This window comes from Hyperolius riggenbachi, chromosome 9, assembly GCF_040937935.1.
Source record: "Hyperolius riggenbachi isolate aHypRig1 chromosome 9, aHypRig1.pri, whole genome shotgun sequence".
NCBI classification, from domain to species: Eukaryota; Metazoa; Chordata; class Amphibia; order Anura; family Hyperoliidae; genus Hyperolius; species Hyperolius riggenbachi.
Window position 1 is genome coordinate 245,413,773 of NC_090654.1, and position 14,533 is coordinate 245,428,305.

The window sequence follows — 14,533 nt, forward strand, 5'->3', positions numbered from 1 at the left end:
GCATCCCCGATCTCAAGAGTCACCATAGCTGGAGGGGAGGAGGGGCACCTGGGGGGGGGGGCCTCCACAGGCTCTGAGGCCCTGCGGCAATTGCCCCCTTTGCCTCTTTGGAAGCGCCTGCCCTGCCTATTCGCATTTGTCTGTAACCATATTTATTGTAAAGCGCTGTGTAATATGTTGGCTCTATGTAAAGCCCAGGGCCGGTTCGCCCATGAGACGTGGTGAGGCGAGTTCCTCCAATCTGCGCTCCCCCTCTATCTTTTAAGTGCAGCAGCAGTGTATTAACACCAGGCGAGGATGGACTCACCTCTTCTGCGTTCCACTCCTCACTTCCTGCAATGCCACCCACTGTACTGTAAGTGGACACATTGCAGGAAGTGACGAGAGTGGAACACATGCTGGAACTTGGGAGAGGTGAGTCATCCCCGCCCGCTGCCTGGTATTAATACGCTGCTGCTGCACTTAAAAGCTAGAGGGGGAGCGCAGATCGGGTCCGACCCCGCTCCCCGCTACTGCGCCCAATACCCTCTTCCTGCCTGCTACCCTCTCCAGCTCGGCGGCCCCCCACACCAACGGCTGGGGGGGGGGGGGGGGAACAGAGGCTTCTCACAAGTTTGCCTCAGGCGGCACAAAGTCTAGAACTGGCTCTGGTAAAGCCAGATAATACTGTAATGTGTTAAATCACACAAACTTTGGGGGATGGACTTTTCAGGCAGAGGGAAACTATTGTACCTCCATAATTTGTAGCAATTTACCTCCAAAAACATTGAAGAAAATACAGCACGCACTCCTAGGGCATACCTGGGATTTTTTTGGCCCATGCGATCATGTGGACCAGTTCTTTATCAGCCAGTTTGGTCAGGGACATCATCATGGACGCTTCGGTGAAAGGCTTACAAGGACGGTTCATTAATAGCACATTGGGAGGTTCAGCCTCAATTAATGATAAGACAAACTGTTCAGGGCTGATGGCAATGGGCAGGATTTCTTTCACACGGCCGACGGTCTCAATGATCTTCTTGTTTTTCCCAAGACAATGCATCTGGTCCTCCGAATGGCGCCGATGACGCACAACGCGGTAACCGCATCGCTCTCGCCTTGTTCCTAAATATAAAATAGTCATAATATTAGGAAATCCGAATCCATTTAATATTTGATATGACATCACTTACATTTAGTGCACTCGTTAAACCTGGTTTACCTGGCAAACCTGGGTAAAATGTTTTAGCAGTCACTTCTGATCAATGCTGTAACTTGTATTTGAGACCCATTTTGAAACACAAGCTTGCCACTCTCAGGGCTGAGCAGGGGTGTCAAACACGATAAGTGGTTAAGGTTTCGGCTCTTTATGTTATGGAGTGTGAAATGGTATAGCTACACCCCACAGGACTTCAGTTCCTGCACAGGGGTGTAGATATGAGTCTTCACATTCTAATATGCGACGTTCACCCGCATCAGTCGGAGAAGGGTAGTAGACTGCAGATCGGTGAATGGGACACAGTTCCCATTCACTGATCAAAGTGCCTGTGATAAATGAACACCACCATCAATGAGAAGCTGTGGTCATTGATAAAACGAAAGTGAAAGCACACACACTTTATTTCCTGTGTACTGGGGGAAGGGGGCATCTAGTGGCCAAATAGTAAATTTACACCCTACATACATCATTAAAAAAAACAAAAAAAAAAACATTCTCAGTTAAGGTTAACCCCATACTTCCCCCACTCTCCCAAAGTTACCCCTCAAAAAAAAGTTAAATAAGAAACACTGAGAGCCCAATATAGTGTAGTATGTATTGGAAACCGTGGATAAATGTAAGTGTGAGATGAATATACTCACAAACATGGGTTACGTCTTAGGCAACCACTGTAGATGCAGGTGAGGAGATTAGACCTGTCCTCACTCAGGATTAAGATGTCGCTCTCTGTAGATCAGAAAAGTAGGGGTAGGTCACCCCTCCACCAGGGGTGGACACAGTATTATCGTAAGAGAACAGAGGCGCCAGCAGGATAAAAGGTAATACAAATTTTAAAATTTGCTGGGAGGCAGTGGTGGACTTGCCTCCGGAAAGCAGACTCAAAATACTGTCTGAATTAAACAAATACATTTATTATTGGTAGCCCGCTTCATCAGGCAATAAGATAGGGGACAAACAGTAGCTCATCAGTAGCACGAATAGTGCCTTTTATCCTGCTGGCGCCTCTGTTCTCTTACGATAACCTCTAAAAAAAAGTGTAATTTAAAAAAAAACAAAAAAAAAAAACATAGTTACACCTTAGAAACAACTTTTGTTTCATATGTATAACACAAGGGTATATTGCTGTTATTTTTCATAATAATGGCTTGTAATTGGTGACTGACGCAAAACGGAAAAAATGCACCTCTATTTCCAAATGAAATATTGTCACCATACATTGTACTAGGAAAATATTTGAAACATTGTAATAATGAGGACAAATGGGAAAATAAAATGTTGTGCATCACCCCTTATCCTAAATGCACTCTTTTTTTAATAGAATGAGGAAAGTACTGTATTCTGCAGTGTTTTTAGTAGTGGCTATTGGGATTCTCCAAAACAATTGGGTATCTCTGTAACACAAGCTCACAGGGTGAATAAATAGCCCAAAGAAAAATTGAAAACTTAAAGCGAGATTGTCAGCCATAAAGTCAAATTACATTTACCCACTGCTCTGTGTTTATTAAACAGCCTGAAACATGACCCTGCATTGCAAGCACTCCAATCTAATCAAATATTTATGCTGTAATAAATCTCATCTCAGTCAGCCTGGCTCTATTTGGTACATTGCCTATGAGAAGGAAGATTGTCATCACCCCTCCCACATGCCTGCTCCTCACTGATTGGCTGAGGACGGTTCAGTGAGCTTCTGAAATACGATCTATGCTGTGCTCTCATGTGTTTACAAAGCAAGCTAGCTATGACAGTGCAGTTTCCAGAAGAGCAAAAACAAAAAGAGTAAGGGAGGAAATTACATCAGAATTGGCTTCAGTCAGAGGGAGTAAAAATGGAAAATGCCAGGAACAGTTTACTCTTAATTTACTATATAAAATCCACTGAAATCAAAAACATGGTCAGTACAATACATATGTTATGTAAGTAGAACAAGTAATCATCTACTTATATATATATGTGTTTTTTTTCCTGGGATAGTATAGCTGTCCCTGCTGCTTTAATGCAGTCAGGAATTGTGCTCTGCTTTGGCTGACTGTTGGCCAACAGGATGGTCGCTGAATGTAACGAAGGCAAAACATGTGAAATGAAATTAGTTCTCACCACATTTCATCATCCCTACTTCAAAGCACTTGCGCAGCCTGCATGCTTGGCAGCTCTTCCGCCGGTTTTTATCTATAGTGCACTGGTTGGTGGCGGGACAGATGTAGTCGTTGTGTCCTACAACATAAACACAACAATACAGACAGGGTTATTATTAGCTGGGACTCTGACGCTTCCCATTTATGCAACTCATGTAATATGCCAAAATAATGGCCCTTTTCCACTAGGAAACACAATTGCAATTACACTACGATACAATAGAGTTTCCTGCCATTTCCACTACAGCGATTTGGCCGGGATTGCACCGCAATCTGTCAGGTGAACAGGGCGATTGCAATTTCCAATGGGAAAATAAAAATACTTGGTGGGAAAATAGTTTGAATTGCCATCTGTCATGTATTCACCTGCGCAATTGCACAAAATTGAGCACAATTTGGTGTATCCCTCTAAGTCTTAGCCTGTTTTTGTGTTTTTTTTGTGTTTTTTATAAAGAGTATTTCTTTCAGCTCGGGCCTCTGCTCTGGAGGAAGCGATTGTTTATTCTCCCCACTATAGAAAGCACCATAAAAAAAACATTAACGGGTCTGATTTCTCCACCTAATGACTGCCCTCACATTCTTTGGGTCTACCTCAAATTATATTGATGAGGAGAGTCCAAGGGGCCAGAAACCAGATCACCAGTCATACATTTCTGGCTGTACAAAGCTACATTCCTCCATGAACTCTGACAGAGGTCCGATCCCCCTCCCCACTGCAGTGCCCAATGCCTCCGTCCTGCCTGCTATCCCCTCCAGCTCGGCGCCCTCCCCCACCCACGGCCAGGTGGGCGCCGCCACCCGCCTCACGAGCAGCCCGGGGCGGATTTGCAGTATTAATTTTATGCATTTTATTATAAAATAAACAATTAACACTAATTTGTGTAAGTTCCTGTTTTGGACAGCTTAGAAAAGCATGCCGCTTCTCTGAAGAGAACGTTACCATAGCGTTTATGGATATTGCTATATTTTGCTAGCTCTAGTAAGGTTGTTGAATTAACCCTTATCCCCTACAGGACTAGCTACACTCACCTAAAGGATTATTAGGAACACCTGTTCAATTTCTCATTAATGCTATTATCTAATCAACCAATCACATGGCAGTTGCTGCAATGCATTTAGGGGTGTGGTCCTGGTCAAGACAATCTCCTGAACTCAAAACTGAATGTCAGAATGGGAAAGAAAGGGGAGTACGAGAGGAATCGCCGCCAGGAGACTTGGGCGCAGGATACAGCCGGTATGGCTTATCCTGCTCCTTCACAAGTTCCTGGCGACGTTAAATACTATTCCCCCTCCAGACCGCCAGAGAAGGTGGAGAATGAAATAATTCGGCTTCCAGCAATTGCTGGAGGCTGAATTATAGTGTTTTAGAAGTAACTTTAGCTCCGTCTTCTGACAGCGCTGAAGTTACACACTGTGCGCTGGATCTTCCTATACAGCCCAGCCTCTATTGCTATCCCAAACCCCCCTAAGGTCCCCCTGCACTCTGCAATCCCTCCATAAATCACAGCCACGCTGCTGACAAACAGCTTGTCAGAGCTGGCTGTGTTTATCTCTATAGTGTCAGTCTGCTGCTCTCCCTGCCTCCTGCAGAACTCCAGTCGCCGCCTGGATCCCTTCCCCGCCTGCTGATTGGAGAGAAGGGATTAGGGCAGGGACCGGAGCTATGCAGGAGCCGGGGGAGCAGCTGAGACTGACACTACAGATGTAAACACAGCCTCACAGCATGGCTGTGATTTATGAGGGATTGCAGAGTGCAGGGGGAACTTAGGGGGGTTTGGGATAGCAACAGAGGCTGGGCTGTATAGGCAGATCCACCCTCTGTATACAGATAACATTCTTTAAACACAACTCGGGTTCTCTTTAAGCAATTTTGAGCGTGGCGTGTTTGTTGGTGCCAGATGGGCAGGTCTGAGTATTTCACAATCTGCTCAGTTACTGGGATTTTCATGCACAACCATTTCTAGGGTTTACAAAGAACGGTGTGAAAATGGAAAAACATCCAGTATGCGGCAGTCCTGTTGGTGAAAATGCCTTGTTGATGCTAGAGGTCAGTAGAATGGGCTGACTGATTCAAGCTGATAGAAGAGCAACATTGACTGAAAAAAACACTCGTTACAACCAAGGTATGCAGCAAAGCATTTGTGAAGTCACAACACATACAACCTTGAGGCGGATGGGCTTCAACAGCAGAAGACCCCACCGGGTACCACTCACCCCCACTACAATAGGAAAAAGAGGCTACAATTTGACCAAGCTCACCAAAATTGGACAGTTGAAGACTGGAAAAATGTTGCCTGGTCTGATGAGTCTCGATAGAGTCAGAATTTGGCGTAAACAGAATGAGAACATGGATCCATCATGCATTGTTACCACTGTGCAGGCTGGTGGTGGTGGTGTAATGGTGTGGGGGATGTTTTCTTGGCACACTTTAGGCCCCTTAGTGCCAATTGGGCATCGTTTAAGTGCCACAGGCTACCTGAGCATTGTTTATGACCATGTCCATCCCTTCATGACCACCCTGTACCCATCCTCTGATGGCTACTTCCAGCAGGATAATGCACCATGTCACAAAGCTCAAATCATTTCAAATTGGTTTCTTGAACATGACAATGAGTTCACTGTACTAAAATGCACAGTCACCAGATCTCAACCCAATAGAGCATCTTTGGGATGTGATGGAACGGGAGCTTTGTGCCCTGGATGTGCTTCCCACAAATCCCCATCAACTGCAAGATGCTATCCTATCAATATGGGCCATCATTTCTAAAGAATGCTTTCAGCACCTTGTTGAATCAATGTCACGTAGAATTAAGGCAGTTCTGAAGGCAAAAGGGGGTCAAACACCGTATTGGTATGATGTTCCTAATAATCCTTTAGGTGAGGGTAGATTTAGATTTGCATATTCGCACGCTAATGCGAATTGGTGGCAGCAACCCAATCTCTATATGAGATCTCAGATTGTATTGATTGTACATACAATCGAAATTGTATAGTGTGTGGACTCATCAACCAATGCAAAAGGTTACTTTGCCTGCAGCGCCTGAATCCCTTCAGGATTCGAGGCTGAACGGTAAACTGCGGCAAATATTGGAATTGGAGGGCGATATATTATCTTGCGGGAAAATTTGCATAGCAGCGTGATCGCTATGCGATTTTCAAATGCACTAAAAATTGTGGAGGCCGGTGACTGCAATTCAGGGAAAAACAAAAGATCAGGTTAGGGCTTAAAGGACAACCTGCATTCACAGCAATGATACTCAATCCATTCAGGTATTGTTTGTGCAACATTTTAATATCTCTTCATCAAGGCAACTAAACTACACTGCTCAAAATAATAAAGGGAACACAAAAATAAGACATCCTAGATCTAATTGAATGAAACATTCTTTTTAAATACTTCATTCTTTACATAGTCGAATGTGCCGACAACAAAACCACACAAAAAATATCAAAGGAAATCAAATTTATCAACCCATGGAAGTATGGATTTGGAGTCACACTGAAAATTAAAGTGGAAGAAAACACCATTGTGTTACATATACGTTCAATTTTGATGTAATGTCCTTAAAACAAGACAAAATGAGGCTCAGTAGTGTGTGTGGCCTCCATGTGAATGTATGACCTCCCTACAATGCCTGAGCGTGCTCCTGACGATGTTGCGCATGGTCTCCTGATGGATCTCCTCCCAGCCCTGGACTAAAGCATCTACCAACTCCTGGACAGTTTGTGGTGCAATGTGGTGTTGGTGGATGGAGAGAGACAGGATGTCCCAGATGCGCTCAATTGGATTCAGGTCTGGGGAACAGGTGGGCCAGTCCAGAGCTGGGACAAGGTCCTCCAGCACCCAAGGCTGAAACTCCAAAGTGCGCCCCCTATCCCTCCCACCCCAGCTGTCACACACTGATTGCTATTAGACTAAGAGGCGCCCCAGGGCCCGCAACACCTTAATCTCTAGTTATTTGGCTTGCAGTCACTGCCATGTACCCCCTTTTCATATTTCTCTCTGTTTCAAACACAATAGGGGAATGATAGCTGAGTGAGTTGTGCACCCCTTCCTGCACTGTGCCCTGAGGCTGGAGCCTCTCTCGCCTCTGCCTCAGCACTGGGCCAGTCCATTGGTCCATAGCATCAATGCATTCGTTTTGTAGGAACTGCTGACACACTCCAGCCACATGAGGTCTAGCATTGTCTAGCATTAGGAGGAACCCAGGGCCAACTGCACCAGGATATGGTCTCACAAGAAGTCAGAAGATCACATCTCAGTACCTAATGGCAGTCAGGCTAAAGCTGGAGAGCACATGGAGGGCTTTGTGCCCCCCCAAGGAAATAACACCCCACACCATTACTGACCCACTGCCATACCGGTCATGCTGGAGGATGTTGCAGGCAGCAGAACATTCTCCACAGCATCTCCAGACTCCGTCACGTCTGTCACATGTGCTCAATGTGAACCTGCTTTCATCTGTGAAGAGCACAGGACACCAGTGGCAAATTTGCCAGTCTTGGTGTTCTGTGGCAAACTCCAAACATCCTGCGCGGTGTAGGGCTGTAAGCACAACCCCCACCTGTGGAAGACGGGCCCTCATACCGTCTGTTTCCGACCGTTTGAGCAGACACATGCATATTTGTGGCCTGGCTCTGGCAGTGCTCTTCCTGTTCCTCCTTGTACAAAGGTGGAGGTAGTCATCCTGCTGCTGGGTTGTTGCCCTCCTATAATCTCCTCCACATCTTCTCCTGATGTACTGGCCTGTCTCCAGGTAGTGCCTCCTTGCTCGGGTCACTAAGCTGACAGACAAAGCAAACCTTCTTATTTAATTTATGAAGTGGCAACATATTATGCAGCGCTGCCTTCTTGTCACAGCTTGCATTGGTGTACCATCCTGGATGAACTGCACTACCTGAGCCACTTGTGTGGGTTGTAGACCCAGTCTTATGCTACCACTAGTGTGAAAGCACAGCCAGCATTCAAAAGTGACCAAAACAGCCAGGAAGCATAGAAACTGAGAAGTGGTCTGTGGTCACCACCTGCAGAACCATTCCATTATTGGGGATGTCTTGCTATTTGCTTATAATTTCCACCTGTTGTCTATTCCATTTGCACAACAGCATGTGCATGTGGACAGTTTGATTTCACAGAAGTGTGATTGACTTGGAGTTACATTGTGTTGTTTAAGTGTTCCCTTTACTTTTTTGAGCAGTGTTTAATAGTCACCCAACCAATAAACACAGGTAGAAATTGAATTTTCTTTTTTCCCCCCTGAGACTGGTGTTGAACTCATTACCTCATGCTTCACAGGCAGAGGCAGTACCTCTACCACCTCCACTGACTTTTTTTTCTCATATTTCAGAAACTATTCCTAGCGGGGTCATATGGATGGACATTTATTAGTGTGGGATCTCAACTCCCTTTCCTGTATTTCTTCTCATGTCTTCTCTTCAATCTTTTATGGTTGTAAGTGGACAATCTCCTGTAATTACATTGTTTTGATGGGCTGCGGATATAGGGATGGAATTTGTTTGTCCTCTAAGCTTGACACCCTGTCTAATCTTATAACCCAGAACCAACTTCCACTTAGAGGTTTTCGGGGGTCCTGATCAAGGCCGGATTCACCATAAGGCACTGCGGGCACGTGCCTACAGGCGTCTGAAGGTGGGAAGGCGGCTCACTCACCTCCCTAAGTGCCTCCTCCCCTCCTGTCCCTATGCAGAGTCCCAAGCAGAGTGTTAATGAGAGGTTACTCACCCGGGTCTCTGTATTTGAATGACCAGATCTCCCTCCAGCCAGGGGCACCTCTAGCTACTTCATACCAAGGATAGCTGTGGCTACCTAATAGTAAGGGGCACCTGTAGCTACCTACACCAGACAGGGGAAGTAAAAGAGCTGGGACAGCCAACACATTTGTGGTGCGGTTCAGCAGGGGTTTGTGGGTTAGTGGAGGGTGAAGTCTAGGGTGCCAGGACATCTGTGCCTAGAGGCTCCTGTCATGTAAATACAGGCCTGGTCCTGATGTTTTAAGTTCTCAGTAGTTAAGCTTTTTGTTTATACAGCAGAATCCCATTATAGTAAACTCCAAGAGACCAGGAAAAGTAGTTTACTATATCAGAATTGGTCATAAGTTGTATACACTGAGCACAACAGAGGTAGTCCAGGCACTGTCCCTTTAAAGCTTTATTTCATATTGCCGCATCCTCAAGTACAGAAGACAACTTCATATTAACAGGAGAAGCATAATACGTCTGACCTGCATTCCTGGTGGTGTGGGGTGGATAAGGGAGATGGTGGCCAGGGGAAGTAGGACGGCACCATCTTACTTACGTGCCGTCCTACTTCCCCTGGCCACCATCTCCCTTATCCACCCCACGTCACCAGGAATGCAGGTCAGACGTATTATGCTTCTCCTGTTTATATGAAGTTGTCTTCTGTACTTGATGATGCGGCAATATGAAATAAAGCTTTAAAGGGACAGTGCCTGGACTACCTCTGTTGTGCTCAGCAATTTCATGTGTGTTTCTGCAATTTGACCAGTTGCATGTCCCGGAGCTGAAGAACAGCCATTCTCATATATGTGACTTTGGGTGGAGCTGTACACGTAACTGTTTGCTATTTTTTGTGTGGGCTGGGCCCTCCTCCGTCCACCGGGTGCCGAGTAAATTTTTTTTCAAGTGTACTATAAGTTGTATACAGACATATTTGCTGGTACCTAAGGACTCAGTTTACTATCTCCAGAGGTTTACTATATGAGAGCTTACTATAACGAAATTCTACTGTACACTGGTTTATACACACTGAATCTGGCTGCACTTCTTTCTAAAGCCTACTGCACACATCCAATTTTGATTGGCCAATCACTGACCAACAATACCACCTGTGCGTAGTATTGAGGCCAACAGATTTTGAATACTGTGGAGATTGTCAGGGCCGGATTTGTACTCTTTACCACCCAAGGCCAATGTTACCAGCCGCCCCCCAGCAGTATAGGTAGCCAGATGACCCCCTCCCCCTAGTATAGGTAGCCAGATGACCCCTCCCCTCTTTCTCTCTAGTATAGGTAGCCTGATGACCCCTTCCCCCTTCTGTATAGGTAGCCAGATTACTCCCTTAATCCCTCGCTTTCTCACTCTCCCCCCCCCCCTTTCAGTACAGCTCATCTCCACACTGCAGCAACCATCAGTGTCCCTCACTTCTCTGCTCCTCTCCAGTGCAGAAGCTTCCTCTTCCTCTCCAATGCTGCCCAAGTCCGTAGCCGCCCGCCACAACGCCAACGTGCACAGAGAGCAAGGTGGCTGCTGCACAGGTGGCTGGCAGCAGAAAGATCAGGTGCTCACCTGATCTCCCTGCGCAAGCTTGCACATGTTGCACCAGTTTAGTCTGCTGCTTTGGTGCCCTTGCTCCTGTGGTGCCCTAGGCCATGGCCTAGGTGGCCTAGCCCTAAATTTGGCCCTGAAGGTTGTGTAGGTAAATCATCATACTACATGGAGGTGGTATAATTGGCCAATAAAATTGTGCATATTGGAGGTGACATGCCAATAACAGAAGTTCACTACATAATTCATCAGGGCCCTATACCTACGGACAGGGGTGTAAAAAAAGACCCTGCGAGGGATGCAGCCCCGGGGGGGGGGGGGGGGGGGGCCCAGAAGCTAAAGGGGGCCCCATGGGGGGAGAAGTTTCTTTTCCCTGTTCTGAGAGACTGACAACGAAGGGCATGGAAAGAAAAAAAATGATGCTCTCTGCACAATTGTTTAAATGACTGCATCTGCTCAGTCACTGATAAGGAATCATACAAAATTTTGCAGACAAAGATTTGTTGACAGTCCCTATTCAACAACAACAACAACAACAACAAATAACATTTGTAAAGCGCTTTTCTCCCGTGGGACTCAAAGCGCATAAGCATGGCTCAGACCATCGTGGTACAGAGGAAGAAATTTTATAAATCTGGAAATGCCAGGCTAAACAGGTGGCTTTTCAGTCTGGATTTGAATAGCTCCAGGGATGGTGCTGTCTTTACTGGGTGTGGTAGGGAGTTCCAGAGAGTAGGGGCAGCATGGCAGAAGGCTCTATCTCCAGATTTTTTGAGGTGCACTCTGGGAGTGACCAAGTTTATAGAACTTGCTGATCTGAGGTTGTGAGAGGTGTGGTGCAGCTTCAGCAAGTCCTTCATGTATCCAGGGCCTAGACTGTGCAGGGATTTGAATGTCAGCAGTCCAATCTTGAAGAGTATTCTCCATTCTACTGGTAGCCAGTGCAGTGAGCGAAGGATCGGTGTAATATGACAGTGGCGAGGCTGGTTTGTTAGCAATCTGGCAGCAGAATTCTGCACTAATTGCAGGCGGCGCAGGTCCTTTTTGGGGAGGCCAACATAAAGGGCATTGCAGTAGTCCAGACGTGATGTGATGAAGGCGTGGACTAGGGTTGGAAGATCCTCTGGGGGAATCAGATGTTTAATCTTTGCAATGTTCTTCAGATGAAAGAAGGAGGATTTAACTACAGATGAAATTTGGTTTCTGAAACTCAATTCCCCATCGATTAGTACGCCAAGGCTGCGCACAAAGTTGGAGCTGTTTATGTCTGAATTCCCAATCCTGATTGGTGTTGCTTTAGGATAGAGCTGTTTTGATGGCGGGCACTGGCTTTGGACAAACAGGACCTCAGTTTTGTCAGCATTCAGTTTCAACCAGTTATCATTCATCCATGCCTGTAGCTCAGCTAAGCAAGAGTTTATTTTTGGGGTAGGGTCTGTTCCACCAGGTTTGAAGGACAGGTATAGCTGTGTGTCATCGGCGTAGCAGTGGTACGTCAGGCCATGTCGTTGGATAAGTGTGCCGAGTGGCAACATGTAGATTGCAAACAGCAGAGGGGATAGGATTGATCCTTGTGGCACTCCGAATTGTAGAGGTGCAGGTTTGGACATTATGGGTCCTAGGGATACTCTCTGTGTTCTGTCAGTCAGGAATGATCTGAACCACTGGAGGACTGATCCACTGATGCCACAGTACTCCTGCAGTCTGTTAAGCAGGATTTCATGGTCAACTGTATCAAAAGCCGCTGAGAGATCCAACAGGATTAGGATGGAGCATTCCCCTCTGTCCCTTGCCATGAGCAGATCGTTGCAGACTTGGATGAGGGCTGTTTCACAGCTGTGGTGTTTCTTAAAGCCAGATTGTAGAGGGTGTGTAGCAGGCTTTTGTGTACACCACCCAGCCCCCAAACTCCTTACCCCTCCTCAATTGCTGTGTACTGTAGTGATACTGGAGGAGTCTAGAGAAGAGTGAGTGTAATAATAAGTCGTGGCTGGGAGCACACCCATCTGTCGGTTTTCTGTGTGTCTGTATGTGTGAAAACATGCATGTTTTATTACAGAAGCAAATGTAATTGATAGAGAAAATTCTCCCAGTGCTTCACTGCTGTCTGAGGTGCTAAACCCACTACTGCAGAATCCCTGTTGTCCCCATTTTGTTTGCCTGATGAAGCGGGTTTGACCTACGAAACGCGTTGCACTGTTTTTTGGGGTACCATATAATAAATGTATTGATTTATATGAAGACAGGATCTCGTGTCTGCTTTTGGGAGGCAAGCCCACCACTTCCTCCAAGCAATTTTTAAAAATTGTATTTATTTTTATCCTGCTGGCACCTCTGATCCGTATAGAAATACATTTGAATAACATTGGTGCTCAGTTTACCTGTGCAGAAAGCAAGTGGGGGGCATCCAAAGTTTTGCAGGAGGGCCCAGTGATTTGTAGTTACGCCTCAGCCTACAGGCACTAACTAGTTTCTACTCGATGTAAATTCCTGAAATAAAATTATCTTACTCAATGAAGCTAATCAGCATCCTGGTGTTGCCATCAGTCCCCAATTATTTCCAGGCACCAAAGCCATCTAAGAGAAAAAAAAAAAAACAGATCTACCCTGGCTGCCTCTATTACACAATTACGCTAATTTGCCCACATGCTTGCATTTAACTTAACCATCTGAACACAGAAAGCATTCACGGCGTACAAACGTCATTATCAGACATCGTTCCCCCTCTGAATACATTAGTTCATTCAGAACACTCGGCGCCTGTAAACAGAATGTCCTCAATCCACCTAAACAAGTGTTGAGAGCAAAGCGGACGCAACCTACCTTGGATGCTTCTCTTGAAGAAAGCCTTGCAGCCCTCACAGGACCACACGCCATAGTGGTAGCCGGAGGCGTAGTCACTGCACACCGCACAGAAGTGGGTGTCTCTCTTAGAGCCTGGGTTACTGCCTATATGATGATTGGCACATTCGCCACCTATAGATTTCCTCTTCATGGCTTCCCTGTAGGCAAAGAAGACTGAGAAGTAAAAAAAAAACTGTAATAGTGTTTATCACAAATTTTTGTATTTAGAAAAAAATATTTACTCTTAAAAATCAACAAATGTCCTTATTTTTGTTTCTAACCACAGAAGCTCCTTGCCTGGCATCCTGCAGCTCAGCAGCCTTGAAAATAAGCTGCAGGACAACACAGTGGCTTACAGTCCAAAGGGTACGAGACACCCGTGCATCGTTGCCAATCTGGGTGTGGCACCCGGTGACTATTCAAGTACAAACCAGAGACAGCGCCAGCCTGCCAACAGCAGGCTGTAAAGTTATGAAAACAGTATGCTTCGGTGCCCTCTATACGGGTCTGAAGTCAGAATAGGAAGGATTCAGCTGTACCTTTGTCAATCCGCAGAAATTCCTTTAAAACCAGATAAAATGTTTGTGTATTGAGCACCAGGCTGCCTGCGATAAAGGATAACTGAAGTGAGAGGTATATGGAGGCTGTAATATTTATTACCTGTTAAACAATACCAGTTGCCTGACAGTCCTGCTGATCTTTCATGACTCAATAGTGTCCAAATTACACACCTGAAACAAGCATGTGGCAAATGAACAGAACAAAACAAAACAAAACAAAAACTTTACCAAGAATTAAACTTCATTCCAATCTTTAAAGAGAACCCGAGGTGGGTTTGAAGAATGTTATCTGCATACAGAGGCTGGATCTGCCTATACAGCCCAGCCTCTGTTGCTATCCCAAACTCCCCTAAGGTCCCCCTGCACTCTGCAATCCCTCATAAATCACAGCCACGCTGCTGACAAACAGCTTGTCAGAGCTGGCTGTGTTTATCTCTATAGTGTCAGTCTGCTGCTCTCCCCGCCTCCTGCAGAACTCCAGTCCCCGCCTGCAT

The 14,533-nt window shown here is 45.8% G+C and overlaps 1 protein-coding gene across 6 annotated transcripts in view; it reads right to left on the reverse strand.

Moving 5' to 3' along the window:
* ESR2 (estrogen receptor 2) overlaps positions 1 to 14,533 on the reverse strand; it is a 153,307-nt gene that overhangs the window by 44,616 nt on the left and 94,158 nt on the right. For 2 of the 6 annotated variants that reach the window (XM_068252055.1, XM_068252059.1), the window contains 3 exons: positions 13,459 to 13,637; positions 3,293 to 3,409; positions 802 to 1,104 (listed from right to left, as the gene is read on the reverse strand). In XM_068252055.1, coding sequence (XP_068108156.1) covers positions 802 to 1,104; positions 3,293 to 3,409; positions 13,459 to 13,637 — 599 coding nt within the window. Of the gene's footprint in view, positions 1 to 801; positions 1,105 to 3,292; positions 3,410 to 13,458; positions 13,638 to 13,721; positions 13,804 to 14,139; positions 14,211 to 14,533 lie in introns of those variants that run through there. The other 4 variants (XM_068252060.1, XM_068252058.1, XM_068252057.1 and 1 more) reach the window with 4 other exon arrangements.